Source organism: Heptranchias perlo, chromosome 14 (genome assembly GCF_035084215.1).
Source record: "Heptranchias perlo isolate sHepPer1 chromosome 14, sHepPer1.hap1, whole genome shotgun sequence".
Lineage (NCBI taxonomy): Eukaryota > Metazoa > Chordata > Chondrichthyes > Hexanchiformes > Hexanchidae > Heptranchias > Heptranchias perlo.
The window spans coordinates 2495314-2523176 of record NC_090338.1 but is presented as its reverse complement, the minus strand read 5'-3'; the positions used below and the strand labels follow the sequence as shown (position 1 = coordinate 2523176).

The following is a 27863-nucleotide window of genomic DNA, read 5'->3' as shown; positions in this document are numbered from 1 at the left end:
GGGATTGTGTTCCTTTAAGGAGGGAGTTGGTGACACATCAGCAAGGGCGGAGCTGAGGGCAGGTGCTGAGGCAAAGCACGGACACAGGCTTCACACACCAGCTCCCAGAGACAAAAGACCAGAACCGTTCCACTGAGATCTCAGTCTGTGTGTTTTGTTTTAATTCGAAGCTGTGAGAAGGTTTTAAGCAATGGAAGAGGCCACCGTCATGGCAAACCATAACTGCTCGAAGGGTGAGTACAATAAATCATCCACTACTCGTAGAAAGGCGATTTAAATCTCAGGTCGGATAAACCAGCGGTGGGGAAAGTTGTGTAAAGTTTGAGGGTTGGTGGGTTGGTGGGTGACTTGGTATTTACTGTCCCGGGACAGATTCTGACTCTTATACTGTGGAGCACAACTGGGCAGGGGAGAACGACGCAATCTCCCCCGTTACAACTTTTGTTCAACGCTTTCATTGGTTTGTGCTTTTCCAGATCTTTGTTAATTTTATTGAAATCGGTTCTTCTCGTGATTGGAATTTACTGGGACACAGCTCCAACTGAAACATTCAGCCCTTTGAAACAGCCCTAAAGTTCTGAACCATTTTATCAAAACTTTTTGTTTGGTTATCTTCTGTTCAGGATCACAGATTAAACAGGTGTGGGGTGAGGTGGGGAGACTTTGGAGGGATTCACTCAGGGGCTGTGATAAGGCAAAGTACTAAACGTCATTTAAAGCAACATTCTAGAATAATGAAAATTAGATTTGTCAATGGGGGAATAAAACTGAGAGTTTACTAACCGGCTGGATTAATCCCACCATCAGGCAGAGGAGGGAGGAGGAGAAACATCCACTCTGGGAGAGCGGATAGGATTTCAAAGAGCTGATCAATAGGGTTTTTTTTTGCTTTCAAGCAGAAATGTGTGAGCTGATCAAGAGTGACAGATTCAATATTGCTCCTGGTTTAACGGGACCGCTCCTGGTTCAAAGGGACTGCTCCTGGATTAACACGGACTGCTCCTGGTTTAACATGGAGTGCTTCCATTTAACGGGACTGCTCCTGGTTTAACACGGAGTGCTCCCTTTTAACAGGACTGCTCCTGGTTTAACAAGGACTGCTCCTGCTTTAACATGGAGTGCTCCCGTTTAACGGGACTGCTCCTGGTTCATAGGGACTGCTCCTGGATTAACACGGACTGCTCCTGGTTTAACATGGAGTGCTCCCGTTTAACGGGGCTGCTTCTGGTTTAACGGGATTGCTCCTGGTTTAACGGGACTGCTCCTGGTATAACACGGAGTGCTCCCGTTTAACGGGACTGCTGCTGGTTTAACGGGATTGCTCCTGGTTTAACATGTAGTGCTCTCGTTTAACGGGACCACTCCTGGTTTAACGGGACTGCTCCTGGTTTAACACGGAGTGCTCCCGTTTAACAGGACTGCTCCTGGTTTAACATGGAGTGCGCCCGTTTAACGGGACTGCTCCTGGTTTAACGGGACTGCTCCTGGTTTAACACAGAGTGCTCCCTTTTAACGGGACCGCTCCTGGTTTAACGGGACCGCTCCTGGTTTAACGGGACTGCTCCTGGTTTAACAAGGAGTGCTCCCGTTTAACGGGACTGCTCCTGGTTTAACGGGACTGCTCCTGGTTTAATGGGACTGCTCCTGGTTTAACGGGACTGCTCCTGCTTTAACATGGAGTGCTCCCGTTTAACAGGACTGCTCCTGGTTTAACGGGACTGCTCCTGGTTTAACGGGACTGCTCCTGGTTTAACACGGAGTGCTTCCATTTAACGGGACTGCTGCTGGTTTAACGGGATTGCTCCTGGTTTAACATGGAGTGCTCCCGTTTAACGGGACCGCTCCTGGTTTAACGGGACTGCTCCCGGTTTAACACGGAGTGCTCTCGTTTAACGGGACCGCTCCTGGTTTAACGGGACTGCTCCTGGTTTAACAAGGAGTGCTCCCGTTTAACAGGACTGCTCCTGGTTTAACGGGACAGCTCCTGGTTTAACATGGAGTGCTCCCGTTTAACGGGACCGCTCCTGGTTTAATGGGACTGCTCCTGGTTTAATGGGACTGCTCCTGGTTTAACACGGAGTGCTCCTGGTTTAAAGGGACAGTTCCTGGGGGTGCAGCGCAGATTCACCAGAATGATACTGGGGCTACAAGGGTTAAACAGGTTGCATGGACTAGGCTTGTATTCCATTGAGTAAGACCATAAGAGATAGGAGCAGGAGTAGGCCATTCGGCCCCTCGAGCCTGCTCCGCCATTCAATGAGATCATGGCTGATCTGATTTTTACCTCAACTCCACTTTCCCGCCCTTTCCCCATATCCTTTGACTCCCTCGCTGATCAAAAATTAGTCTAACTCAGCCTTGAATGTATTCAATGACTCAGCCTCCACAGCTTTTTGGGGTAAAGAATTCCAAAGATTCACGACCCTCTGGGAGAAGAAATTCCTCCTCATTTCCATCTTAAACGGGTGACCCCTTATTCTGAGACTATGTCCCCTAGTTTTAGATTCACCCATGAGGGGTAACATCCTCTCAGCATCTACCCTATCGAGTCCCTTCAGAATCTTGTATGTTTCAATAAGATCTCCTCTCATTCTTCTAAACTCCAATGAGTACAGACCCAACCTGTTCAATCTTTCCTCATAAGACAACCCTTTCATACCCGGAATCAACCTAGTGAACCTTCTTTGAACTGCCTCCAATGCAAGTATGTCCTTCCTTAAATAAGGGCACCAGAACTGTACACAGTACTCCAGGTGTGGTCTCACCAGCACCCTGTACAGTTGTAGCATGACTTCCCTGCTTTTATACTCCATCCCCCTAGAAATAAAGGCCAATATTCCGTTTGCCTTCCGGATTACCTGCTCCACCTGTATGTTGACTTTTTGTGTTTCATGTACGAGGACACCCAGATCCCTCTGTACCGCAGCATTTTGTACTATTTCTCCATTCAAATAATATTTTGCTTTTTTATTTTTCCTCCCAAAGTGGATGACTTCACATTTTCCCACATTAGATTCCATCTGCCAAATTTTTGCCCATTCGCTTAACCTGTCAATATCCCTTTGCAGACACTTTGTGTCCTCATCACAACTTGCTTTTCCACCTATCTTTGTATCATCAGCAAATTTGGCCACAAGACACTCTGTTCCTTCATCCAAGTCATTGATATATATTGTAAATAGTTGAGGCCCCAGCACTGAGCCCTGTGGCACCCCACTAGTTACAGATTGCCATTTTAAAAATGACCCTTTTATCCCGACTCTTTGTTTTCTGTTAGTTAGCCAATCCTAGAACCATAGAAAAGATACAGCACAGAAGGGGGCCATTCGGCCCATCGTGTCCGCGCCGGCTCAAAGAACAACCAGGTGCCCATTCTAATCCCACCTTCCAGCACCCGGTCCGTAGCCCTGCAGCTTACAGCACTTTAGGTGCAGGTTCTGGTAATTTTTAAAAGAGTTGAGGGTCCCTGCCTCTACCACCAATTCGGGCAGCGATCCTTTATCCATGCCAGTATATTACCCCCAACACCATGAGTTATTATCTTGTGCAGTAATCTTTTATGTGGCACCTTATCGAATGCCTTTTGGAAATCCAAATATACTGCACCCATTGGTTCCCCTTTATCCACCCTGCCCGTTACTTCCTCAAAGAACTCTAATAAATTTGTCAGACATGATTTCCCCTTCATAAAACCATGTTGACTCTCCTTGATTTTATTATGAGTCTCCAAATGTCCTGCTACTACTTCCTTAATAATAGATTCTAGCATTTTCCCAATGACAGATGTTAGGCTAACTGGTCTATAGTTACCTGCTTACTGTCTCACTCCCTTCTTGAATAGGGGTGTTACGTTTGCGGTTTTCCAATCCGCTGGGACCTTTCCAGAATCTAGTGAATTCTGGAAGATTACAACCAATGCATCCACTATCTCTGTAGCCACTTCCTTTAAGACCCTCGGATGCAAGCCATCAGGTCCAGGGGACTTGTCAGCCTTTAGACCCATTAGTTTACCTAGTACTTTTTCTATAGTGATAGTGATTGTTTTTAGTTCCTCCCTCCCCTTTGCCCCTTGATTTTCTACTATTATTGGTATATTATTAGTGTCTTCTACTGTGAAGACAGATATAAAATATCTGTTCAATTCCTCTGCCATTTCCTTGTTTTCCATTATTATTTCCCCAGTCTCATCCTCTAAGGGACCAATGTTTACTTTCGCTACCCTCTTCCTTTTTATATACTTGTAGAAGCTTTTACTGTCAGTTTTTATATTTCTTGCTAGTTTACTCTTATAATTTATTTTCTCCCTCATTATTCTTTTAGTCATCCTTTGCTGGTTTTTAAAGTTTTCCCAACCTTCGGGCTTACCAGTAATCTTTGCCATGTTGAATGCTTTTTCTTTTAACCTAATACCATCCTTGACTTCCTTCGTTAGCCATGGTTGGTTCACCCTTTTTGTGGAGTCTTTCCTCCTCACAGGGATAGATTTTTGTTGCGAGTCATAAAATATCTTTTTAAATGTTTGCCACTGCTTATCCACCATCATATCATCTAATCTGTTTACCCAGTCCACTTTAGCCAATTCCACCCTCATTCCTTTATAATCTAAGAAACAGTCCCTAATACACTCTATGAACTCCCCCTCAGGGCGATATAGTATAGAAGATTAAGGGGTGATCTAATTGAAGTGTTTAAGATGATTAAAGGATTTGATAGGGTCGATAGAGAGAAACTATTTCCTCTGGTGGGAGAGTCTAGAACAAGGGGGCATAACCTTAAAATTAGAGCCAGGCTGTTCAGGGGTGATGTCAGGAAACATTTCTTCACACAAAGGGGAGTGGGAATCTGGAACTCTCTCCCCCAAAAAGCTGTTGAGGCTGGGGGTCAATTGAAAATGTCAAAACTGAGATTGATCGATTTTTGTTGGATGTGGATATTAAGGGATATGGAACCAAGGCGGGTAAATGGAGTTCAGATACAGATCAGCCATAATCTAATTGAATGGCGGAACAGGCTCGAGGGGCTGAATGGCCTCTTCCTGGTCCAAATTAATTGCATTTATACAGCGGCTCTCACAAACCTAGGACGTCCCAAAGCTCTTTACTGCCAATGAAATACTTTTTGAAGTGTCGTCACTGCTGTAGGAAATGCGGCAGCCTATTTGCGCATAGCAAGATCTCACAAACAGCAATGTGATAAATGACCAGACTTTGGACGAGAACAGGGCTCAGCTGTGATGCCCTCCACAGTTGAATAGACCTCTGACATGTCACCACCGATGAAGAGTGGCTCAGCGGCTGAGGGAGGCCAGTGCCCGGGAACCCTGGCTGGGAGTTAGCATCTTTGGGAGAGGGGGGGAGCAAGATTTGTGTGGGGGGGGGGGGCGGAAACAGGAGAAATTCTTACAATAAGGAAGAGGCGTGAAAGAAACGCTCTCCGATTCTGCTTTCTAAACTATGCTTTGCTCTCCCCGCAGGTTCATACGTGACTCTGGTGTGCCCTTCAACTTCTTGTGAGGCCTTGTGCCAAATCGTCCACGTGAAGGATCTAGCCAGCGCTCACCAGAATGCGTCCCTGGCAGTGGGTCCCTCGGGGAGATCACCCGACTTTTATATTGGCCTGGCTTTGGCCATCTTCTCCAGCTTCCTCATCGGAGTCAGTGTCATCCTGAAGAAAAAGGGGCTGCTGCGATTGGCTCAACTGGGCGGCGTCAGAGCAGGTAATGGGTTCGCCTCAGCTCCTTCCCCAGGATTGATAGGGGAGGCACCAGGAGCTGAACTAACTGTATCCCTTTGGTTAATGGCGTAATTACCCTTTCAGTCGGCCACAGAAGGATCCGTGTAAGCTTGTGATGTGGTTTTATAGGCCGCAGTAGGGTTAAGTTTGTTGAGGCCATAAAAGAAGACTTGTGCCTTTAACGACCTCAGGACGTCACTTTTGTAATGTAGGAAACATGGCAGCCAATTTGTGCACAGCAAGATCCCACAAACAGCAATGTGATAATGACCAGATTATCTGTTCTTTTTTTAGTGATGTTGGTTGAGGGATAAATATTGGCCCCAGGACACCGGGGAGAACTCCCCTGCTCTTCTTCCAATGGTGGCCGTGGGATCTTTTATGTCCACCTGAGAGGGCAGATGGGTCTCGGTTTAACGTCTCATCCGAAAGACGGCATTACCAACAGTACAGCACACCCTCAGTACTGCACTGGGAGTTTCGGCCTGGATTATGGGCATAAGTCTCTGGAGGGCCACTGTCAGGAAAGCTGCCCCTCGGGGAGTGATAGGAGGCGGGTCAGTGCCCAAGATGACCTCCTCACCCAACTCCATCCGACACACTATTCACTCATGTCCCTGTGGAGGCTGGGCACTTCCCTACAGAAAGAGGTCAGTCAATGTGAGACCAGCCCTGAATCCCAGCTCAGTCAGTGAGAGACCAGCCCTGAATCCCAGCTCAGTCAGTGAGAGACCAGCCCTGAATCCCAGCTCAGTCAGTGCGAGACCAGCCCTGAATCCCAGCTCAGTCAGTGAGGGACCAGCCCTGAATCCCAGCTCAGTCAGTGAGAGACCAGCCCTGAATCCCAGCTCAGTCAGTGCGAGACCAGCCCTGAATCCCAGCTCAGTCAGTGAGGGACCAGCCCTGAATCCCAGCTCAGTCAGTGAGGGACCAGCCCTGAATCCCAGCTCAGTCAGTGAGGGACCGGCCCTGAATCCCAGCTCAGTCAGTGAGAGACCAGCCCTGAATCCCAGCTCAGTCAGTGAGGGACCAGCCCTGAATCTCAGCTCAGTCAGTGAGAGACCAGCCCTGAATCCCAGCTCAGTCAGTGAGAGACCAGCCCTGAATCCCAGCTCAGTCAGTGCGAGACCAGCCCTGAATCCCAGCTCAGTCAGTGAGGGACCAGCCCTGAATCCCAGCTCAGTCAGTGAGGGACCAGCCCTGAATCCCAGCTCAGTCAGTGAGAGACCAGCCCTGAATCCCAGCTCAGTCAGTGAGAGACCAGCCCTGAATCCCAGCTCAGTCAGTGAGAGACCAGCCCTGAATCCCAGCTCAGTCAGTGAGAGACCAGCCCTGAATCCCAGCTCAGTCAGTGAGAGACCAGCCCTGAATCCCAGCTCAGTCAGTGAGAGACCAGCCCTGAATCCCAGCTCAGTCAGTGAGAGACCAGCCCTGAATCCCAGCTCAGTCAGTGAGAGACCAGCCCTGAATCCCAGCTCAGTCAGTGAGAGACCAGCCCTGAATCCCAGCTCAGTCAGTGAGAGACCAGCCCTGAATCCCAGCTCAGTCAGTGAGAGACCGGCCCTGGATGCTACAAACTGATGTCAGATTGGCCAGTACCAGACGGGAATGTGAATGCGGAAATCAGAAGCCGATCCTGAGGGAATCTCCTGATACCACAGCAGCAATGCAAAGAGTGCCTGCAAAGTCGGGTTGCCAACTCTGGTGGGTCATATTCCTGGAGGTTTCATCACATGACTGCCTGCCTCCAACAGCCCTGCCCCCACACTCCCGCCATTGGTCGCCCGACGCATCCGTCCTCAAGGTGCCCCACCCCCATTCCCACCATTGGTCGCCCGACACGTCCATCCTCTTGAGGCCCCGCCTTCCCACGGCCAATCGGAAAGTGAATGGACCCTTCATTCTCTGATTGGATGATTCTTGACTGTCAATCAAACAGTTTTTCTTCCCCATGCCCGATATATTAAACAAAAGTGTTCAAAGAAAGTTTTTATAAACAATAATTTTGTTTAATGCCCCAGTGATTTTTATCCGGGGTATGCTCAGAGATTATTCCTTAATTCCTGGCAACCCAACCGCAAATCCCTAGCTCTCGTTTCCTGAAACTCAGGCTAATATTCTTGCCTTGATCAGGATCAGGACCAGACCTGGGGCTTTCTACACACTTTTCTCAGCTGCTGTAATCTCAGGTGTGTAAAGGCAACACACTGACTTTATGGTTGACCTTCCTGTTGTCTGTTGTAGGGGACGGAGGCCATGGTTACCTCAAGGACTGGATGTGGTGGGCCGGTCTACTAACAAGTAAGTAACAAACTTGGGGAACAGGTGACTGCCGCTGCCAGTGTTTGCTGAGATAAAAGGAGGCCCCATTCTGCTAGTGAACGGCCTGTCCCAGTAAATAATCAGGGAGCTCAGTGAGGCTTAAATTTACAATTGTACCAATTCTTATGCACTTTCGTTCGAACGAAAATAGTTCGAACACTTATCAATATAGGTAAGTGTGAGGTGGTGCGTTTTGGTAGGAAGGCCACACACTGCTTGGATAATAAACGGGGTAGAGGAGCAAAGGGATCTGGGGGTACAGATACACAAATCACTAAAAGTAGCGACGCAGGTTAATAAGGCCATAAAAAAAGGCAACTCAAGCACTGGGGTTCATTTCTAGAGGGATAGGATTGAAAAGGAAAGAAGTTCTGATAAACACATAGGGCTCGATTTTAAAACCGAGCCGGGAAGGGGGCGGGGGGTCAAATTGAGGACGGGATACCTATTAGTACGGGTTTCCCGGACGTCCTTGCGATTTTGACGTAAGGACATCTTTTTATTGTCGGTTTCCCGTCCGACTGACCGACTGATTGACCGGCTGGTCTCAGTCAGATGGGCGATCAGCCAGGGGGAGAACATGTGCAGGTAAATCTTCAGGTAAGTCTTTGTTTGTATGGATGGTGGGGGGGTCAGGGATGTATGGGTGGGCACGGGGAGGGGGCATGGGTGGGCACAGGGCATGGGTGGGCATAGCCTGGCACGGGAGTCGTGAGTCATGGGGGAAGGGATCGGGGTCAGTCACGGGGCGGGGGTTTTAGGGATCGGGGGTCATCACGGGAGATGGCGATCGTTGAGGGTGGTTCGGGGGTGGGAGGATTGGGGTCGAGGATTGGAGGACTGGAGTGGAGGGGGGAGGATCGGGGTCGGGGATCGGGGGGGGGTGGGGTCCGTGATCGGGGGTCGGACGTCTGCGATCGTTGGGGGGGTCGGTGCAGGTAGGCTTGTTCGGCCTGGGGGAAGCACTCCTGTTCCTCCGGGCCCACAAGCTGTGCCTTTCTGCACATCTACCTGTTAGTCTCGAGCCTTCTTGCCTCCTTTCACGAGGCATAAAACAGAAGGCCTAGGAATCCCAGCCCCCCGGGGTTGAAATTGGTAAGTCCAGAAAAATGGTGGCCCGAAGCCTCCTTGATAGGTTTTAAGGCCCGACCTGCCTCCTGGGAGCGGGTTGGTCGCCCGCCCCTTGTCCCGCTCCGGTGAAAACCAGAAATGGGCGGGTTGGAGACGGGTCTGAAATGGTGGCAATTTTCAATACCCCCCCCACTGCCCCCAACCCACCCATTTCTCACTTTTAAAATTGAGCCCATAGAATCTTGGTTAGACCACACTTGGAGTACTGTGCAGTATTGAGTTCTGGTCTCCATATTACGAAAAGGATGTAGAGGCATTGGGCAGGGTACAAAAAAGATTTACTAGGATGATACTGAGAGGATATAATTATCAGGAAAGGTTGAACAGGCTGGGGCTCCTTTGTCTAGAAAAGGGAAGACTGAGGGGTGATCTGAAAGAGGTCTTTAAGATTATGAAAGGGTTTGATAGGGTAGACGTAGAGAAGATGTTTCCACTTGTGGGGGAGACCAGAACTAGGGGTCACAAATATAAGATAGTCACTAATAAATCCAATCGGGAATTCAGGAGAAACTTCTTTACCCAGAGAGTGGTGAGAATGTGGAACTCACTCCCACAAGGAGTGGTTGAGGCGAATAGCAGCGATGCATTTAAGTGGAAGCTGGATAAACACATGAGGGAGAAAGGAATAGAAGGATATGCTGATAGGGTGAGATGAAGAGGGGAGGGAGGAGGCTCATGTGGAGCATAAACACCAGCATGGACCAGTTGGGCCGAATGGCCTGTTTCTGTGCTGTAGTTTTGTTGTAACTCATAAGAACATAAGAAATAGGAGCAGGAGTAGGCCAATCGGCCCCTCGAGCCTGCTCCGCCATTCAATAAGATCATGGCTGATCTGATCCTAACCTCAAATCTAAATTCATGTCCAATTTCCTGCCCGCTCCCCGTAACCCCTAATTCCTTTTACTTCTAGGAAACTGTCTATTTCTGTTTTAAATTTATTTAATGATGTAGCTTCCACAGCTTCCTGGGGCAGCAAATTCCACAGATCTACCACCCTCTGAGTGAAGAAGTTTCTCCTCATCTCAGTTTTGAAAGAGCAGCCCCTTATTCTAAGATTATGCCCCCTAGTTCTAGTTTCACCCATCCTTGGGAACATCCTCACCGCATCCACCCGATGAAGCCCCTTCACAATCTTATATGTTTCAATAAGATCGCCTCTCATTCTTCTGAACTCCAATGAGTAGAGTCCCAATCTACTCAACCTCTCCTCATATGTCTGGGATTAACCGAGTGAACCTTCTTTGTACTGCCTCGAGAGCAAGTATGTCTTTTCTTAAGTATGGAGACCAAAACTATATGCAGTATTCCAGGTGCGGTCTCACCAATACCTTATATAACTGCAGCAATACCTCCCTGTTTTTATATTCTATCCCCCTAGCAATAAAAGCCAACATTCCGTTGGCCTTCTTGATCGCCTGTTGCACCTGCATACTAACTTTTTGATTTTCTTGCACGAGGACCCTCAGATCCCTTTGTACTGCAGTACTTTCCAGTTTCTAACTCGATATAAAACATTTCCAAAATGTTTTATATAATATTTTCATGCTCCTAATTTGACTAATAGGAGACCTGATGGAAGGTCTTTAAAATTATGACGGGTTTCAATATGTGGAGAAACTGTTTCCGCTTATGGGTGAGTCCAGAACAAAAGGGTCATTAAAATATGATAGTCACTAACAGCTCAAAGAATTTAGGAGGAAACTCTTTACACAGAGAGTGGTGAGAATGTGGAACTCGCTGCCACATGGAGTGGTTGAGGCAGATGGAATTAATGTATTTAAGGGGAGGCTTGATGCATACATGAGGGAGAAGGGAATAGAGGGATACAGGGGGTAGGGTGGGAAGAGGTCATTGGAGTGGGAGAAGGCTTGTGCGGAATATAAACACCAGCATAGACCAGTTGGGCCGAACGCCCTGTTTCTTGGCTTTTATTCCCTTGAGTATGATAGATGTTTGAAAATGATAGCGTAGGTACAGAGAAACCATTTCCTCTGGTGGGGGAATCAAGAACGAGGGGACATAATCTTAAAATTAGAGCTCGGACATTTAGGAGGGAAATCAGGAAGCACTTTTCCACACAAAGGGTAGTGGAAATCTGGAACTCTCTCGCAAAAGGCTGTGGGTGCTGGGGGTCAATTGGAGCTTTCAAGACTGAGATCGATAGATTTTTGTTGGGTAAGGGTATCAAGGGAAATGGAGCAAAGGCGGGTAAATGGAGTTAAGATACAGATCAGTCATGATCTAATTGAACGGTGGAGCAGGGTCGAGGGGCTGAATGTCCTCCTCCTGATCCTACGTTTCTGTGCTGTAGATTGTATGTAATTTTCCTAAATACAGTAATTATTATTGGATGCAGAAGGTGATTACACTGGTAAATGCGAACAGTGGGTACAGGCAGAAACTGGGCCTGTGTTTCGTCAGGTTTTTAAATTCTAGCTGTCCACGAGAACCTGAGAAGGAGGCCCCAACTATCCACTTTTAGACTAGACAGTTCAGTTCTACACTGACCTGTTCTGAAATTTCTAGAATGTAAACCAGACACTAAAGGGTTAATTCTGTGACTGTGCACTCCCAGGGCTCAGCCTCCTATCCCCCCATTTGTAAAATTTCCATTAAAAATCATTTTTAAAATAGAAGTACATTCCACCCCCATCCCTCTCTGATTTACTTCTGTGTCCCATGGCACACGGGATATTCAGGCCCTCGATCAGATTCACTAGCACTGATACATACATCAGAACTAAAACCCTGAATTCTTACCTCTGCCCCACCCCTTGATCTGCTCTGTCTGGTTTGGGCCACAATAAAAAGTGGAAGGCTTAAAGTCTTTTTACAGTTCATTGAATCGTACAAACTACAGCCGTTCGGCCCACTGTCCCGATGCTAGCCCTTCAGCTGGAGCTGCCTACTCCAATCCTATTCCTCAGCCCTATCCCTGCACCCTTTTATATTGTTTCTTTACAAATCCATACCCAATTGCCCTTTGAATTATATTACAGTCTCTCCCTCAAGAGCCTCTATGGAGATGTCAGCCGTGGCTCAGTGGGTAGCACGCTCGCCTTCTGAGTTAGAAGATTGTGGGTTCAAGTCCCACTCCAGAGACTTGAGCCCGTAATCTAGGCTGACGTTCCACACAGCACTGAGGGAGTGCTGCACCGTCAGAAGTGCCGTCTTTCACATGAGACCTTACAACCGAGGCCCTCTCAGGTGGGTGTAAAAGATCCCGTGGCACGATTTGAGAAAGAGCAATGGGAGTTCTCCTGGTGTCCTGGCCAACATTTGTTCCTCTGTCAACATCACTAAACCAGATTATCTGGTCATTTATCACATTGCTGTTTGTGGGATCTTGCCATGTTTCCCACATTACAACAATGACTACACTTCAAAAAATATTTAATTGGATGTAAAGCGCTTTGCAATGTCCTGAGGTTGTGAAAGGCGCTATAGAAATGTCAGTCTTTCTTATTTCCTTAAGGGTTCTTGGATGCATCTTATCCGACCCCTGAGATTCATTCACCAGAAGTTTGCACAGCTGTTTGGCAACCATGCTGGTAGTAGTGTGAATAGTGTCACAACTTAACTCTGCAACACCCTCTAGTTCCTATAAGTTACCTGTCTCCTCCTTGGTGAAAACTGAGGCAAAAAACGTAAGGAACACTTATGCAACCTGTGTCGCATCAGTTGTCATGCACTCACCCGATCCCACTTTCAGTGGCCCCACTCCATCCCTTGTTTTTTCTTTTTCTCTTAATATAACTAAGAAAAACTTTATTATCTTTCACTTCTCTTGCCATATTCAATTCAAAATTTTCCCTTGCCATTTTGTTGCCCCTTTTTACACTCTAGGCATGCCTTTTGCCATTTTCTTCACGGCCTCAAATATTTTTCTTTGAGTTGTATGGCAGTTCTGTTCAACCTGTGCCTTTAAACTTGTTACCTTTGCCTCGCATGGGTACACATTAATCCATTGCATTCAGAATCACCTCCGTGAAGGAATCCATAGTTGCTCCACTCCCCCAGCCATATTGAAAACTGCCAGGACCACTTTGACAAAGACTTCTCAAGTGCAGAAAGTTGGTTGTCTTAAAATTTGGCAATTTTGTTTGGGTTTTACTGATCTCTTCAATCCTTGTAGTGTGAAATGTGATCACATTATGATCACTGGTGCTTAAAGCCTCACCCACCTTTGTGTTGGAGATTTGATCATCTCTGTTACTCGTAATCAAATCCTTGTTGGTTCTTTTACAAACTGAGTCATAAAACAGTCTTCCATTAACCCTAGAAATCCCGTCCAGTGGTGTTTCATTCTGGTGGCATTGGGTGATCCTACTGCCACTCTTATTGGTCCAGTTCAGAATAGTCCCAATTCAGATGGTGCCTTGTGCGTGCCCGGGTGACCCTAGAGAGGGATCAGGCGGTGCCCACCTTTATGCTTGAAGCCTTCTGTGACCAGGGCTGGGCAGAGCATGGCCAGCGGTATCATTAACGAAAGGAAGCAGAGTGTGGTTTGATTTTATTTGTATTTGTAACATTTTGAGTGGATCATTTGTATCAGGCGTTTGATGTTTTGTTACCTCCAGACTTTACTATTCCAATGCTCTCCTGGCCGGCCTCCCATCTTCCACCCTCAGTAAGCTTCAACTCATCCAAAACTCTGCTGCCCAAATCCTAACCTGCACCGAGTCCCGTCACCCATCACCACTGTGATTGCTCACCTACACTGGTTCCTGGTTCGGCAACGCCTAGATTTTAAAATTCTCATCCTTGTTTTCAAATCCCTCCATGGCCTCGCCCCTCCCTATCTCTGAAACCTCCTCCAGCCCTACAACCCTCCGAGATCTCTGCGCTCCTCCAACTCTGGCCTCTTGCCCGATTTCCATCGCTCCACCATTGGCGGCCGTGCCTTCAGCTGCCCTAAACTCTGGAATTCCCTCCCTAAACCTTTCTGCCTCTCTCTCTCCTCCTTTAAGATGTTTCTTAAAATATTATCTTCTTTTGAAACTAATAGAAATTAGCCTTTCAGTTACCTCGCACTAAATCTGCATGATCACTGACCCTTGAAAAACAAAACCGGCTGACCTGGAAGTTCTATAAATAAATAGAACCAAGCTTTCGGTCACCTGTCCCAATATCTCCTTATGTGGCTCAGTGTCAAATTTTGTTTGATAATCGCTCCTGTGAAGCACCTTGGGACATTTTAATACGTTAAAGGTACTATATAAATGCAAATGTTGTTTATGCAGTTGGTTTGTAGATCATTTAACATAGAATCATAGAATCTTACACCGTAGAAGGAGGCCAAAGAATGCCCGTTCCAGCTCTGTGAAAGAGCTATCCAATTAGTCCCAGAGCCCTGCAAATTTTTCACCTTCTAGTATTTATCCAATTCCCTTTTGAAAGTTATTATTGAATCTGCTTCCACCGCCCTTTCAGGCAGCGCATTCCAGATCATAACTTACTGCGTAAAAAAAATGTTCATCTCCCCCTCTGGCCCTTTTGCCAATTATCTTAAATCTGTGTCCTCTAGTTACCGACCCTCCTGCCACTGGAAACAGTTTCTCCTTATTTACTCTGTCACAACCCTCCATGATGTTCAACGTAAATGTGGATCTATTGCATGGCTTAAAAGAAGGAGCTTAAATTAAAGAGAATATATTCTTGTGAATATTTTTAAGCCCAATTCAAGGCAGGTCCAACAGAAACCACTCAAAGGAAGTCAGAAGTTTTAATTCAATGCAGAGTTGCATGGAGCCAGTGTTTATTTTGGTGTCGACTCCACAGTGAGAGAATGAACAAACAAACCCTCATTCATTTCCCCAAATTTGATAGCAGCAATCGGTAATCTAATCTGCCGAGTGTTTGTCACTGATTTTTGTGATTTGTTTCCTGGTCTGGCACTAGTAACCAACTTTCTGGCAGAAAACGCTCTGTGTATTGGTAGTTATGCTGTTAAGGTGTTGGTTTATAAAGTAATTGAAACTCTGAAGGGCCATTGTTATGAAAGGCATTACCAGAGGGGAGCGTCTGCTGCTGGTAACGTGTGTTGTAGAGTCGGCCATTAAGTCTGACGCTGTAAATAACAGTCACTGTGCTCCAAAGGTACTTCACTGTGTCTCGATGTGATCCAGCCACTTAATTGTCGTGGCTACAAGAGCAGGTCAGAGGCTGGGTATTCTGCGGCGAGTGACTCACCTCCTGACTCCCCAAAGCCTTTCCGCAAGGCACAAGTCAGGAGTGTGATGGAATACTCTCCACTTGCCTGGATGAGTGCAGCTCCAACAACACTCAAGAAGCTCGACACCATCCAGGACAAAGCAGCCCGCTTGATTGGCACCCCATCCACCACCCTAAACATTCACTCCCTTCACCACCGGCGCACTGTGGCTGCAGTGTGTACCATCCACAGGATGCACTGCAGCAACTCGCCAAGGCTTCTTCAACAGCATCTCCCAAACCCACGACCTCCAACACCTAGAAGGACAAGGGCAGCAGGCACATGGGAACACCACCTGCACGTTCCCCTCCAAGTCACACACCATCCCGACTTGGAAATATATCGCCGTTCCTTCATCGTCGCTGGGTCAAAATCCTGGAACTCCCTTCCTAACAGCACTGTGGGAGAACCTTCACCACACGGACTGCAGCGGTTCAAGAAGGCGGCTCACCACCACCTTCTCAAGGGCAATTAGGGATGGGCAATAAATGCTGGCCTCGCCAGCGACACCCACATCCAAAGAATGAATTTTTTTAAAAAGGCACTTTATAAAAGCAAGTAATATATATGAAATGATGCACTAATTCCAAGTCTCGTGTCTCTTCCAGTGGGCAGTGGAGAGGCGATGAACTTTGCTGCATATGCTTTCGCTCCTGCGACGGTGGTCACTCCATTGGGAGCACTCAGCGTCCTCGTCAGGTACGCCCAACGAGCCAAACCGGCACCAACACAATCCTGGCTTTGCAGAATTTCCATTCGCGTTCCCCCACCTTATCAGCTTTTCTCCTCTCCTCTCCTGAAGGTGCTGACTCTTTGATGGGTTACAGTTCCACAGGAACAAGTTGTCCCTCTGGTACATTCTTCATGTGTAATATCTCCTTATGTGACTCGTATCAAATTTTGTTTGATAATCGCTCCTGTGAAGCATCTTGGGACATCTTTACTGTTTTAAAGGTGCTATATAAATGCAAGTTGTTGTAAACCTGGACGGTGAAGTTGGCAGGATATTCTACCGTGGGAGACATCACAGCTGAGACAATCCTGTCCCTGCCGGACTTTCCACCGCGGTAGTGATCATGAGCGGGAGTCCTGGCGGAGTTTTTTCCCTCTCTAAACTCAGGAGCACTGAGGCCAAACGTAGCAACCGCTAGTGTTGCCCCGCTGAGAATGTGAGACCTTCCTGCTGTGTGTGGGTCATCACCAGCCCAGGCAGCGCAATAACCAGCCAGGTGCCTAGCAGTCTGATGCATGCACGAGCTGCCAGGTTTTAGCTGCACTGAGTTCAAGGCCTGGGAATGAAAATCGCCACTGCCTGTAGCCTAGCTTCTCAACCTGAGTGTGAAGCAGGATCGCGCCATCCAGCCACTTAAACGAGGGATGTGCCTAATTGATCATTTGTCTGCTATTGGCCTTAATCCTCCAACCCTGTCAATACTTGACTTTTATAGTGCAACAGTCTTAATGTATAAATACATCAGCACCAAACTGGAGAATAATCAAGGGAAAAACGGCCAGTAGCTCCATTTTCCATGATGTTGTGTCCATCTCTAGAGAATGGTATAGTGGATCTGTTACCGGACCAGTAATCCAGAGAACATGAGTTCATAATCCCACCAGAGCAGTTTGAGAATTTGAATTGTTTAAAAAATAAATCTGGAAATAAAAATCTGGTCTCAGTAAAAGTGGCTACAAAACTGTCAGATTGTCGTAAAAATCCAACTGGTTCACTAATGTCCTTTAGGGAAGGAAACCTGTCGTCCTCACCCGGTCTGGGCCTATAGGTGACTCCAGTCCCACACCAACATGGTTGACTCTTAACTGCCCTCTGAAGTGGGCCTAGTGAGAAACTCAGTTGTTACAAAGAAGTAACATCACCTTCTCTGGGCAATAAATGCTGGCTTGGCCAGCGATGCCCACACCCCGAGAATGAATTAAAAGAAACAGGCAGCTGTCATCTCAAACTGTAAATGTCCTCTATAAATGGTGCAGTGCACACCTCAGAGGGTTAAATTAAATGACATGGGAGTGGCCGGGGAAGGGCCTGATACTATCCTCCTATTTTCTAGCACCCTGGAACAGGCAGACTGATTCAGTCCCTCAGGCAGATTCCATTTAATGGCACCTTTAAACCCTCCAGGATTGTCCTGGAGTCTCCAGGAATTAAAGATTGATCTCCTGGACACTGCTTCCAGCAATCTGGGAGAAAAATTATTAGGGGCATTAAAAAAAATTTTTTTTTTTCATTTTCTTTGCACATTTTCATTTATTGATTGTAAAAATATTGGAGATGGGGAAAAAAGGGCTGTTTGACTGAGAGTCAGGGTAAAGGAGAGTCTGCTCACTTTCCAGTCGGCCATGAGGATGGCTGTGTCAGGTGACCAATGGCGGGGGAGCGATGTGGTCAAGTGACAATACCTCCAGAAATACGTTCTAACCAGGGTTGGCAATGCTATGGCACCACCAGCAATCCCTGAGTGCTAATCTAGATTAGCAGCTCAAGACCTGCAGCGGGAGCTCGTAGCCACAGCCCTCTGACCCAGAGTCGAGAGTAGCAGGAAATGAGCCAAACTATCCCTGAAGAACAGGTGGACCTGTACGGATAATTTCAGTTGATGTTTGTTTAGATCAGTGAGATGTTTGGAGTTCTTTTGCGCTGCTGATTTCTTTTCTTCTTTCTCCCCTCCCACGTACAGCGCTGGGCTGTCATCCTATCTCCTGCAGGAGACGCTGAACCTGCTGGGGAAGCTGGGATGTGTGCTCTGCATTCTGGGGTCGACCGTGATGGTGATGCATGCACCTCAAGAGGAGGAGGTGAAAACACTGGAGGAAATGGCACTGAAACTCAAAGATCCAGGTTAGTTTGGGAACAGAGAGGGGCCTTTACTCACTTTTTCAAAATTCATTCTCGGGATGTGGGCGTCGTTGGTAAGGGGGGGGGAGGACCTGTGAAGTCCTTGACGGGAGCCTTGGTCAATTTGAACTCCTGGGCCTCATTTCCATTTCGGGGGTTGAACTCCGGCCTGAACCCTGCCCAGTGGGTGGCAGTGAGCTTTCAGGCAGCGGGAGACTGTTGCTGGGGACCCGAGAGAACGATCCCTGGGAAAAGGAACGTGGTGAGGTGGTGAGGTGGGAGAGGAGGCGATTGCAATTGGGGGAGGTTTCCACACGGGGCACGTGAGGAGCATGCCTGCTCCACCTGCGCCTCTCCCGGCCACGGTCCTGCCTCCCGCCAGCTTTCACCGGCAGCTCCGGCACTGGGCGCCTCTGTCGCGATCGGCGGTTAAAATCGCGTCGAGGCCCGAATCACAACATTAGATACAAACCTTTAAATATCGATCAAGTCCCCACACTGCTTGTGTCGGATGCTTTACCCCCCGACCGCAATTGGCCGGGTTAAAATGGCTGCAGGCGCCCGACCGCCATTTTAACCCCCGCTCCCACCGGGCAGGGTTAAAATCGCGCCTCAATAGTTTTGTTTTAATAAAGATTTTGTACCGGCAGGTTTCCTGGTGTTTGCTTCCCTCTTGCTGATTGCGGTTTTCATCCTCATCCTATTCGCGGCCCCCAGATATGGACACACCAACATCCTGGTCTACATTGCCGTCTGCTCCCTCATCGGTGCTTTCTCCGTCTCATCTGTGAAAGGGATAGACATTGCCATCCGCGGATGCTTAGCCAATCGCCCAGTGTACAAACACCCGTTAACCTGGATTCTCATCTTCTCCCTGCTGGCCTCCATCATCACCCAGGTCAACTACTTAAACAAATCCCTGGACGTTTTCAACACCTCTGTGGTCTACCCCATTTACTACGTCTTCTTTACCACTGTGGTTATCACCACTTCAGTCATCCTGTTCAAAGAGTGGTACACCATGTCTGCGGCAGACATTGTGGGCTCCGTGACTGGCTTTGGGACCATCATCCTTGGAGTCTTCATGCTTCACGCCTTTAAAGACCTGAATTTCAGCCTGAAGAACTTGCCACAGGCTCTGAAGATGCAAGAGGAAACCTCTGTGACCCCCATGCTGAAGATGGACGACAAGCACATCCTTATCGAAAGCATGGACAACGCAGTCTTCACCGAGGAAAAGCCCAGGGTCTTTGTTATATACGGGTGAAGGTTTAGGTTTACAGACGATCATTTAAAGTGCAACTATCAGAGTCAGACTCGGGCAGACTTTGAAACCGTTTAATGTTTTGATGCAGGTTTGTTCCCTTTGTCCAATGACCGCAGATTTCACTGGTGCAAAGGTCGGGGGGGGGGGGGGGGCCCGCAGGATTTCAGTTCGGTTCCGATCCAGAATCTGTGCTGCAGTTTGAGGTGACAATCTGAATCAGCTGATCATAGAACGATCCCGACTCAGGACTCCCTCACACCTCGAACACTTCACTCCACCTGTAGTATAACTGCGACCGGTGCAAACGCAATTTTAATTTTAAATGGGTTTTAACGCTAGTGAGACGACTGACCCGGAACAGGAACAGTGGAAATGAACCCGTGCTCAGGACTGCTCTGCCTCTGGGCAGGATTTAATGATCAAATCGGGTGCCGGTGTCAAACCCATCAGGACTGCGGCACAAATAACCAGAGTGGTGTTACAGGAAACTCTGAGATCTGACCAGCTCTCAGTCCCCGCGTGAAACTCTCCTCTTGGCACAAGTTCCATTTCTATCTAAACAGTGTGGTTTCAAAGTGTGTGTTTTTAAAATTTCCGCCAGAGGATTTGCTGAATTGATGGTAAGCGTGGAGTCTTGTCTCCAGATCCTCTTACACTGTTTGTTTGTTAGTGGTTAAAAGTTCACGAGAAACCGGTCTGTTCTGTTAGCTCAGTTCAGTTGGAGGGACAATACATTGCCCAGGCTAGGGGAAGGGAGAATCAGCCAGTCTTCCTGCTCCTGATCACTATCCGGTGTGAAAAGTGTGTGTGTGGTTCAATAATCTCCTGACACTCACTGTCCAGGCTCATACATAAAAACTGATCAGTTGGGTGAGGCATTGGAGGGGAGACAGGGTCTGTGGGACTGAACCCCAGTGAGAGTCGGCACCTTCTGGCGAGGGGGGAGGGTCGAGGTCTGTGGGACTGAACCCCAGTGAGAGTCGGCACCTTCTGGCGAGGGGGGAGGGTCGAGGTCTGTGGGACTGAACCCCAGTGAGAGTCAGCACCTTCAGGGGAGGGGGGAGTTTGGGGTCTGTGGGACTGAACCCCAGTGAGAGTCAGCACCTTCAGGGGAGGGGGGAGTTTGGGGTCTGTGGGACTGAACCCCAGTGAGAGTCGGCACCTTCTGGCGAGGGGGGAGGGTCGAGGTTTGTGGGACTGAACCCCAGTGAGAGTCGGCACCTTCTGGCGAGGGGGGAGGGTCGAGATCTGTGGGACTGAACCCCAGTGAGAGTCAGCACCTTCAGGGGAGGGGGGAGTTTGGGGTCTGTGGGACTGAACCCCAGTGAGAGTCGGCACCTTCAGGGGAGGGGGGAGTTTGGGGTCTGTGGGACTGAACCCCAGTGAGAGTCGGCACCTTCAGGGGAGGGTCGAGGTCTGTGGGACTGAACTCCAGTGAGAGTCGGCACCTCCAGGGGAGGGGGGGGGGGAGTTCGGGGTCTGTGGGACTGAACCCCAGTGAGAGTCGGCACGTTCAGGGAAGGGGGGAGGAAATTAGAAGGATGGGGAACTGCACAAAAGTAATTTTACATTCCCTGTCCCCTTTTCAACAGTGAAAGACGGCGACTCACTTGCTGGTCTCCTGTAGTCAATACTCGGTGAAAGCTTCTCAAACATCACACCCGTGTTGGCCATTCTACTCCCCCCACATCATTTCCAGAGAGCCATGGAAAGCAATATGAGATTGGCTGGTGTCCAGATAGGGATTAACTATGTCCCCACAGCACTGATTGGCTGACCTGGTTTAAAACCTGTTCACACTGTGCAGCTGGTGTGATAAACAACTTGCATTTATATAGCACCGTTAATGTAGAATAATGTCCCAAGCCGCTTCACAGGAGCGTAATCGGACAAAAATGGACACCGAGCCAAAGAAGGAGATATTCGGAGGGGTGACCAAACGCTCCTGGGTTTTAAAGAGGGTCTTAAAGGCGGACGGAGAGGTTTAGGCACAGCCATCAAAGGTGGGGTGATGGGAGTGGGAGGTGCACAAGGGGGACTGCAAGGTTGGAGGAGCTATTGTGGGAGAGGAGTTTAATGGATGTTTGAAGGCTGCAGATATAGTTGAGGCCCATTCGTGCTCTGCCTGTAGGGGGCTTGCGGTGGGGCTGCCAGAAAGCTACCGGCTGGTTGTGGGGAAGGCTCATATTTTGCTTTGCTGCTGCTGTGGGCCAGTTCAGTGGCTTCTGTTCGACTCCCACTGGGGCACGGGCAGGGGCAGGGGGGGCAGCAAGGACAGCGGCAGGGGTTGGGCGGAGCAGGAGCAGGGGCGAGGGGGGACAGGGGCAGGAGCAGGGGCGAGCGGGGGCAGGGACAGGAGCAGGGGCGAGGGGGGGCAGGGACAGGAGCAGGGGCGAGGGGGGGCAGGGACAGGAGCAGGGGCGAGGGGGGGCAGGGACAGGAGCAGGGGCGAGGGGGGGCAGGGACAGGAGCAGGGGCAAGGGGGGGCAGGGACAAGGCAGTAAATATTGATCATGATTGCATTCATTGCCTCCCTGTATGCAAATTGAGAGCTCAGCAGAAAATAGCAGGCCCTGAGGGAAGGGCCAAAACTTCCCTCCAGAGGCAGGAACAAAACTCCATCGCCCGAGTTGGAGTCTCCGTGCCCTCGGGAACACTGCTGCAATATAACAGGACATGTATCATAGAACCACAGAGGTTTAGAGCACAGAAGCAGGCCATTCGGACCATCGTTTCTGTACTGGGTCGTTGTCAGAACAATTCAAAACTGCCTTGTGCTCTCCCTACAGCCCTGTATCTTCCTCTGCTTCAAATATTTATCCCTTAAAAGATGCAATGGTCTCTGCCTCCACCGCCCTCTGTGGCAAAACATCCCACAGCAATTCTTCGAATGATGAGAAAAAGTGTTTCAAAACCTCCAAACTGCTTGCAGTGAAACTAACTGTGAATGTCCTGATTTCAGTCTCAGGCTCAAATTGTTTAGCTAATTTTATATATCTTTTTCCAATGTTTAATCTGATCAAATGCACAAAGACAGCTTAAAGGGGCTGTTGGTAGGGAGGCTGTGCTACTCAGATGGAGCTGTCATTTACTCAGAACGTGCAGTCGGTGGGTTTCTAACAAACTGCCCGTTCGAGGGAATTCACAGATATCAAGATTGAGAGCTTGGATCCCAACAGCAGCGGGATTGGTGTTTTTGTGGGTCCCACAGACACCCAATTGATCTCCAATTCTCTGTCCCCAATGTGGGACTGAGCCACACGGACTAGGGGAGCACCGCCCAGTGTGGGACTGAGAGACATGGAGCGGGAGAGCACTGCCCGATGTGGGACTGAGAGACAGGGAGCGGGAGATCACCGCCCGGTGTGGGACTGAGAGACACGGAGCTGGAGATCACCGCCCGGTGTGGGACTGAGAGACAGAACGGGAGATCACCGCCCGGTGTGGGACTGAGAGACACGGAGCTGGAGATCACCGCCCGGTGTGGGACTGAGAGACACGGAGCGGGAGAGCACCGCCCGGTGTGGGACTGAACTCCACGGAGCGGGAGAGCACCGCCCGGTGTGGAACTGAACTCCACGGAGCGGGAGAGCACCGCCCGGTGTGGGACTGAACTCCACGGAGCAGGAGAGCACCGCCCGGTGTGGGACTGAACTCCACGGAGCAGGAGAGCACTGTCCGGTGTGGGACTGCACCCCATGGAGCAGGAGAGCACTGTCCGGTGTGGGACTGCGCCCCATGGAGCAGGAGAGCACTACCTCAGTGCTGCTCTGGTGTGTCAGCTTAGGTTCAGTCTCTGGAGTTTGAACCCACAATCTTCTAACTCACAGAGGTGAGAGAGTTACCACTACTAAGCCAAAGCTGATAATTTGTCGAGGCAGCAAACACCTGTCCTCTCTCAACCCTCATTGGTGTACTTGTGCCTTGACTTATGACACTTCTGTAAAGTCAGCTCGACTAGCTCAGTCCTTAAAGCCATTTCATCATGTGATACAACCCTTGCGGAATATGTTGGCAACCCTAAAGGCGATGAATTCCCTCACTAGTGCTGGATCGTTCAATCGCAGTACCGTCAGGTTCATGCCTGTGAGTAATTGTTCCAATCTTGCTCAACCTCGACTGCACAGTGATAATTCTTGTGACACCTCTTTTCAGATGTCTTGAAATTACTTTGAAATCCTTATTGCTGCTTTGTTCTATGTCGAACTTAAGATGATAGAACATGAGGTGAAAAATCTGTATGTATGCAGTTTTGTTTGTGCACAAATTGATTTGTTAACAGTTCCTTCCATTTGAGGTTCAGGACCTGAGGGGATTTTTAAAAATTTGTTCTTCAGGCGACGCCGGCATTGATTGCCCATCTCGAGTTGCCCTTGAGGTGGTGGGTGGACCTTCACCCTGAACCGCTGCAGTCCGGCCTTGAAGGGGATCTGCATTGTGTGTGTGAATTTAAAGAGGAGTCAAACCCCACCCCTTATAGTCCCACAGGGAACAGTGCACACAACACACAATTTTCCATCTGTAGCCGTGATTTCCCGCGATATGTTAGCTGTAAATGCCGTTCCCTCCTGGGAGTGCGTAGCTCAGAATCTCCCCTCATGTTTCTGCTGTAGGCATGATGTTCTGGTGGGTTAACCTGGTACTAATCTGTACAGACCAGGAGGTCCCAGGTCCCAGCTTCAATCCCCGGTCTGTACTGAGTTAACTGATCTCAGCTGGCTCAGCAACAGGGGTGCTAGAATTGGCCTCAGTGCCCGTGGGCTGGGGTGGGAAATCAGACTGGGTTCCTGCTCCTGATCACTGTCCCTAAAAAAAGGCGACACACCCAGAGGAAAGAAAATTGGAAAATGCAGAAAAATATTTAAAGAAATAGACATTTACAAATGTTCAGTAGGATCCTGAATGTGGTTCCGGTTCCGTATGTCCCCAAATGTAATCCTAGTTCTGTATGACCCCAAATGTGATCCTAGTTCTGTATGACCCCAAATGTGATCCTAGTTCTGTATGTCCCCAAATGTGATCCTAGTTCTGTATGACCCCAAATGTGATCCTAGTTCTGTATGACCCCAAATGTGATCCTAGTTCTGTATGTCCCCAAATGTGATCCTAGTTCTGTATGACCCCAAATGTGATCCTAGTTCTGTATGACCCCAAATGTGATCCTAGTTCTGTATGACCCCAAATGTGATCCTAGTTCTGTATGACCCCAAATGTGATCCTAGTTCTGTATGACCCCAAATGTGATCCTAGTTCTGTATGACCCCAAATGTGATCCTAGTTCTGTATGTCCCCAAACGTGATCCCGGTTCTGTATGTCCCCAAATGTGATCCCAGTTCTGTATGTCCCCAAATGTGATCCCGGTTCCGTATAACTCCAAATGTGATCCCGGTCTGTATGGCTCCAAATGTGACCCCGGGTCTGTATGGCTCCAAATGTGATCCCGGTCTGTATGGCTCCAAATGTGATCCCAGTTCTGTATGGCTCCAAATGTGATCCCGGTCTGTATGACCCCAAATGTGATCCTGGTTCCGTATGACCCCAAATGTGATCCCGGTCTGTATGGCTCCAAATGTGATCCCAGTTCTGTATGACCCCAAATGTGATCCCGGTCTGTATGGCTCCAAATGTGACCCCGGGTCTGTATGGCTCCAAATGTGATCCCGGTCTGTATGGCTCCAAATGTGATCCCAGTTCTGTAAGGCCCTTAATTCTGATCCAGGTTCTGTAATGTTAGTGCAAGTTGGATCTATATTTGGATATAGACCAGGGGAAATATTTTGATCACTTTCAATCCTTAGTAAATTAATACACGTGAAGCTTCACCACATTGGAACAAGGTGGCGACAGCCCAGTATGTATTTTTCTAATTTATTTATATTTTTTTAATATCTTTTTGCTGATTTTTTTTGTAAAGATAAATTATATGTCTCTGTTAACGCATTATGATTCCGTCAGTGTTGAGTGCATTTAGCAGCTGACTTAAAGTCCAACAGAAGCAACCTATAAATGGAGTAATGACAATAAATAAAGAATGACTGACTTGCATTTATATAGCACCTTTCACAAGCTCAGGACATCCCAATGCATTTACAACCAATAAAGTACTTTTGAAGTGTAGTCACTGTTGTAACGTTGGAAACGCAGAAGCCAATTTGCACATAGCAAGATCCCACAAGCAACAATGAGATAAATGAGCGGATAATCTGTTTTAATGATGATGGTTGAGGGACAAATATTGGCCCAGGACACCGGGGAAATCTCCTCTGCTCTTCTTCAAAATAGTGGTTGTGGATTCTTTTACGCCCACCTGAGAGGGCAGACGGGGCCTCGGTTTAATGTCTCATCCAAAAGACGGCACCTCCGACAATGCAACACTCCCTCAGTACTACACTGGAGTTTCAGCCTGGATTATGTGCTCAAGACTCTGGAGTGGGACTTGAACCCATGACCTTCTGACTCAGAGGCGAGAGAGTGCTACCTACTGGGGCACGGCTGACACCATATCGTCTCAGAAGCTATATTGTTAAAGTTTCTACAGAATAAAGATGAATTATAATATTTATAATAGTTAATTTGAAAAATGAATTTAACTTTTGCAGTTAACCAGTAAGATGTTCCTGCTAAGTGTTTGACCCTTGGCCTGTGCTGCGTCAGCTGATCTCAGCTGGGACAGCAGTAAGGGGGGGGGGGGAAGAGGGCAATATTTGGTCTCAGTGTCCCTGGGTTACAGAGGGGTCAAAATCAGCCAGGGTTCCTGCTCCTGACCGCTGTTTAGTGACACTCGCTGGAAAAGTAGATACCGGGTGAGGACAGGGTCGGGCTCGCCTGTGATTCCTTCCAAGGTCAAATATCCTGCTGACTCTCCCGGGGGAGAGGGATTTTAACTGCCAGCGGGTTTGTGGCGGGAAACAGCTGGTTTCGGTTAGTTTCCCGCCCGCGACAGTTTGAGGCCACGCCGAATGTAACCGCTGGGCCTCATTAACATGGCACTGGTCCACTTGCGGTGGGCTAAAAGGGTTAAAACTATGAGGATAGGTTGCATTGACTGGACTTGTATTCCCTTTGAGTTTAGAAGATTAAGCGGTGATGTAATTGAGGTGTTTAAGATGATTAAAGGAGTTGATAGGGTAGATAGAGAGAAACTATTTCCTCTGATGGGGGGAGTCTAGAACAAGGGGGGCAGAACCTTATAATTAGAGCCAGGCCGTTCAGGCGTGATGTCAGGAAGCACTTCTTCACACAAAGGAGAAAATCAGGAACTTTCTCCCCCAAAAAGTTGTTGAGGTCAATTGAAAATTTCAAAACTGAGATTGATGGATTTTTGTATTAAGAGTTACAGAACCAAGCCAGGTAAATGGAGTTAAGATATAGAGCAGCCATGATCCAACTGAATGACGGAACAGGCTTGAGGGGCTGAATGCCCTCCTCCTGTTCCCATGGATGGGCGGGAAGGAGTTCCTGCCCTCTGGATATTTGGACAGACCTTGGCCACTCACTGGCACTCTGTAACGTACAGGGAAGGGAAGGGGGGTCTCACAGTAGGGGAGGCGGGGGAGTCTGGGGAGGGGAGGCCTAAACTTTCCCTTGCGGGGTCCAGATGAGCACTCCTGCTCCTCCTGGCCCCACAAAGGAAAGTAAAAGATTTCGCTGGAGGGCCTTTTCTCCTTCCCGATCCAAGAGCCAAGACAGCTGGTCCACTCAGGTCCAAGTTAAAGTCACTGTCGGGGCCCAATGACGTCATCGGATCCTGATTAGCATCTGTGAATTAGCTGCCTGCCCAGAAGCATTTCAGTTATAAACAGGGATCCGGGCAGCTTTCCGACAGGTAAATAACCCGGTGGCATTTTAATTGCCCATGCCCGGTCTCCGCCGGGCTGGTAGGGTTAAAATCCCTTCAACACCCTGTCTCAGCTGACACATGAAGAATGGGCACTTGGGTGACTAACCAGAGGATGCCCGATGCCCATGGAACTGTACCTATGAGAAGTCAGCAACTTCAGCACAGGGGGAGGGAAAAGGGAGGGAGGCGCAGGAGAAGTCAATAAAAGGTTAAAAATTCAAAAAATGTCTCAGCGAATGAATCTGGTCTTATGACGGTGTTCCACATTTTAACGGAAAGTCTGGGAGCGGTTTGGATAGCTCCGAATCAGCAACGAGGAGTTTAGTGCGCTCGTCTGTGATTTGTTCTCAGATGTTGACCCTTCCACACCTGGCACCATAACTTGAGCTGAATTTAAAGGAAAGCAGGAGCTAATGTCTCGTGAAAATATTTCACAACATCAAGACGTCTCAAAGTGCTTTACAGCCAATGAAATACTTTTGAAGTATGTTCACTGTTGTAATG

The 27863-nt window shown here is 48.5% G+C and overlaps 1 protein-coding gene across 1 annotated transcript; it reads left to right on the top strand.

Annotated features, from left to right (window-relative positions):
• Positions 1-111: 111 nt before the first annotated feature.
• Positions 112-19628, top strand: LOC137332030 (magnesium transporter NIPA2-like). Its single transcript, XM_067995759.1, has 6 exons — positions 112-233; positions 5474-5716; positions 7978-8034; positions 16009-16099; positions 18094-18254; positions 18902-19628. The coding sequence occupies exons 1-6, from the start codon at positions 191-193 to the stop codon at positions 19516-19518; spliced, it is 1212 nt and encodes a 403-aa protein (XP_067851860.1). The 5' UTR covers positions 112-190; the 3' UTR covers positions 19519-19628.
• The last annotated feature ends 8235 nt before the right edge of the window (positions 19629-27863 follow it).

What these genes read in the sequence shown, in the direction of transcription:
- LOC137332030 (XM_067995759.1), top strand. Translation starts at nt 191, where the DNA reads ATGGAAGAGGCCACCGTCATGGCAAACCATAACTGCTCGAAGG. An exon ending in AAACCATAACTGCTCGAAGG is followed by an intron (nt 234 to 5,473) that starts GTGAGTACAATA and finishes CTCTCCCCGCAG; the next exon opens with GTTCATACGTGACTCTGGTG. An exon ending in GCACTCAGCGTCCTCGTCAG is followed by an intron (nt 16,100 to 18,093) that starts GTACGCCCAACG and finishes TCCCACGTACAG; the next exon opens with CGCTGGGCTGTCATCCTATC.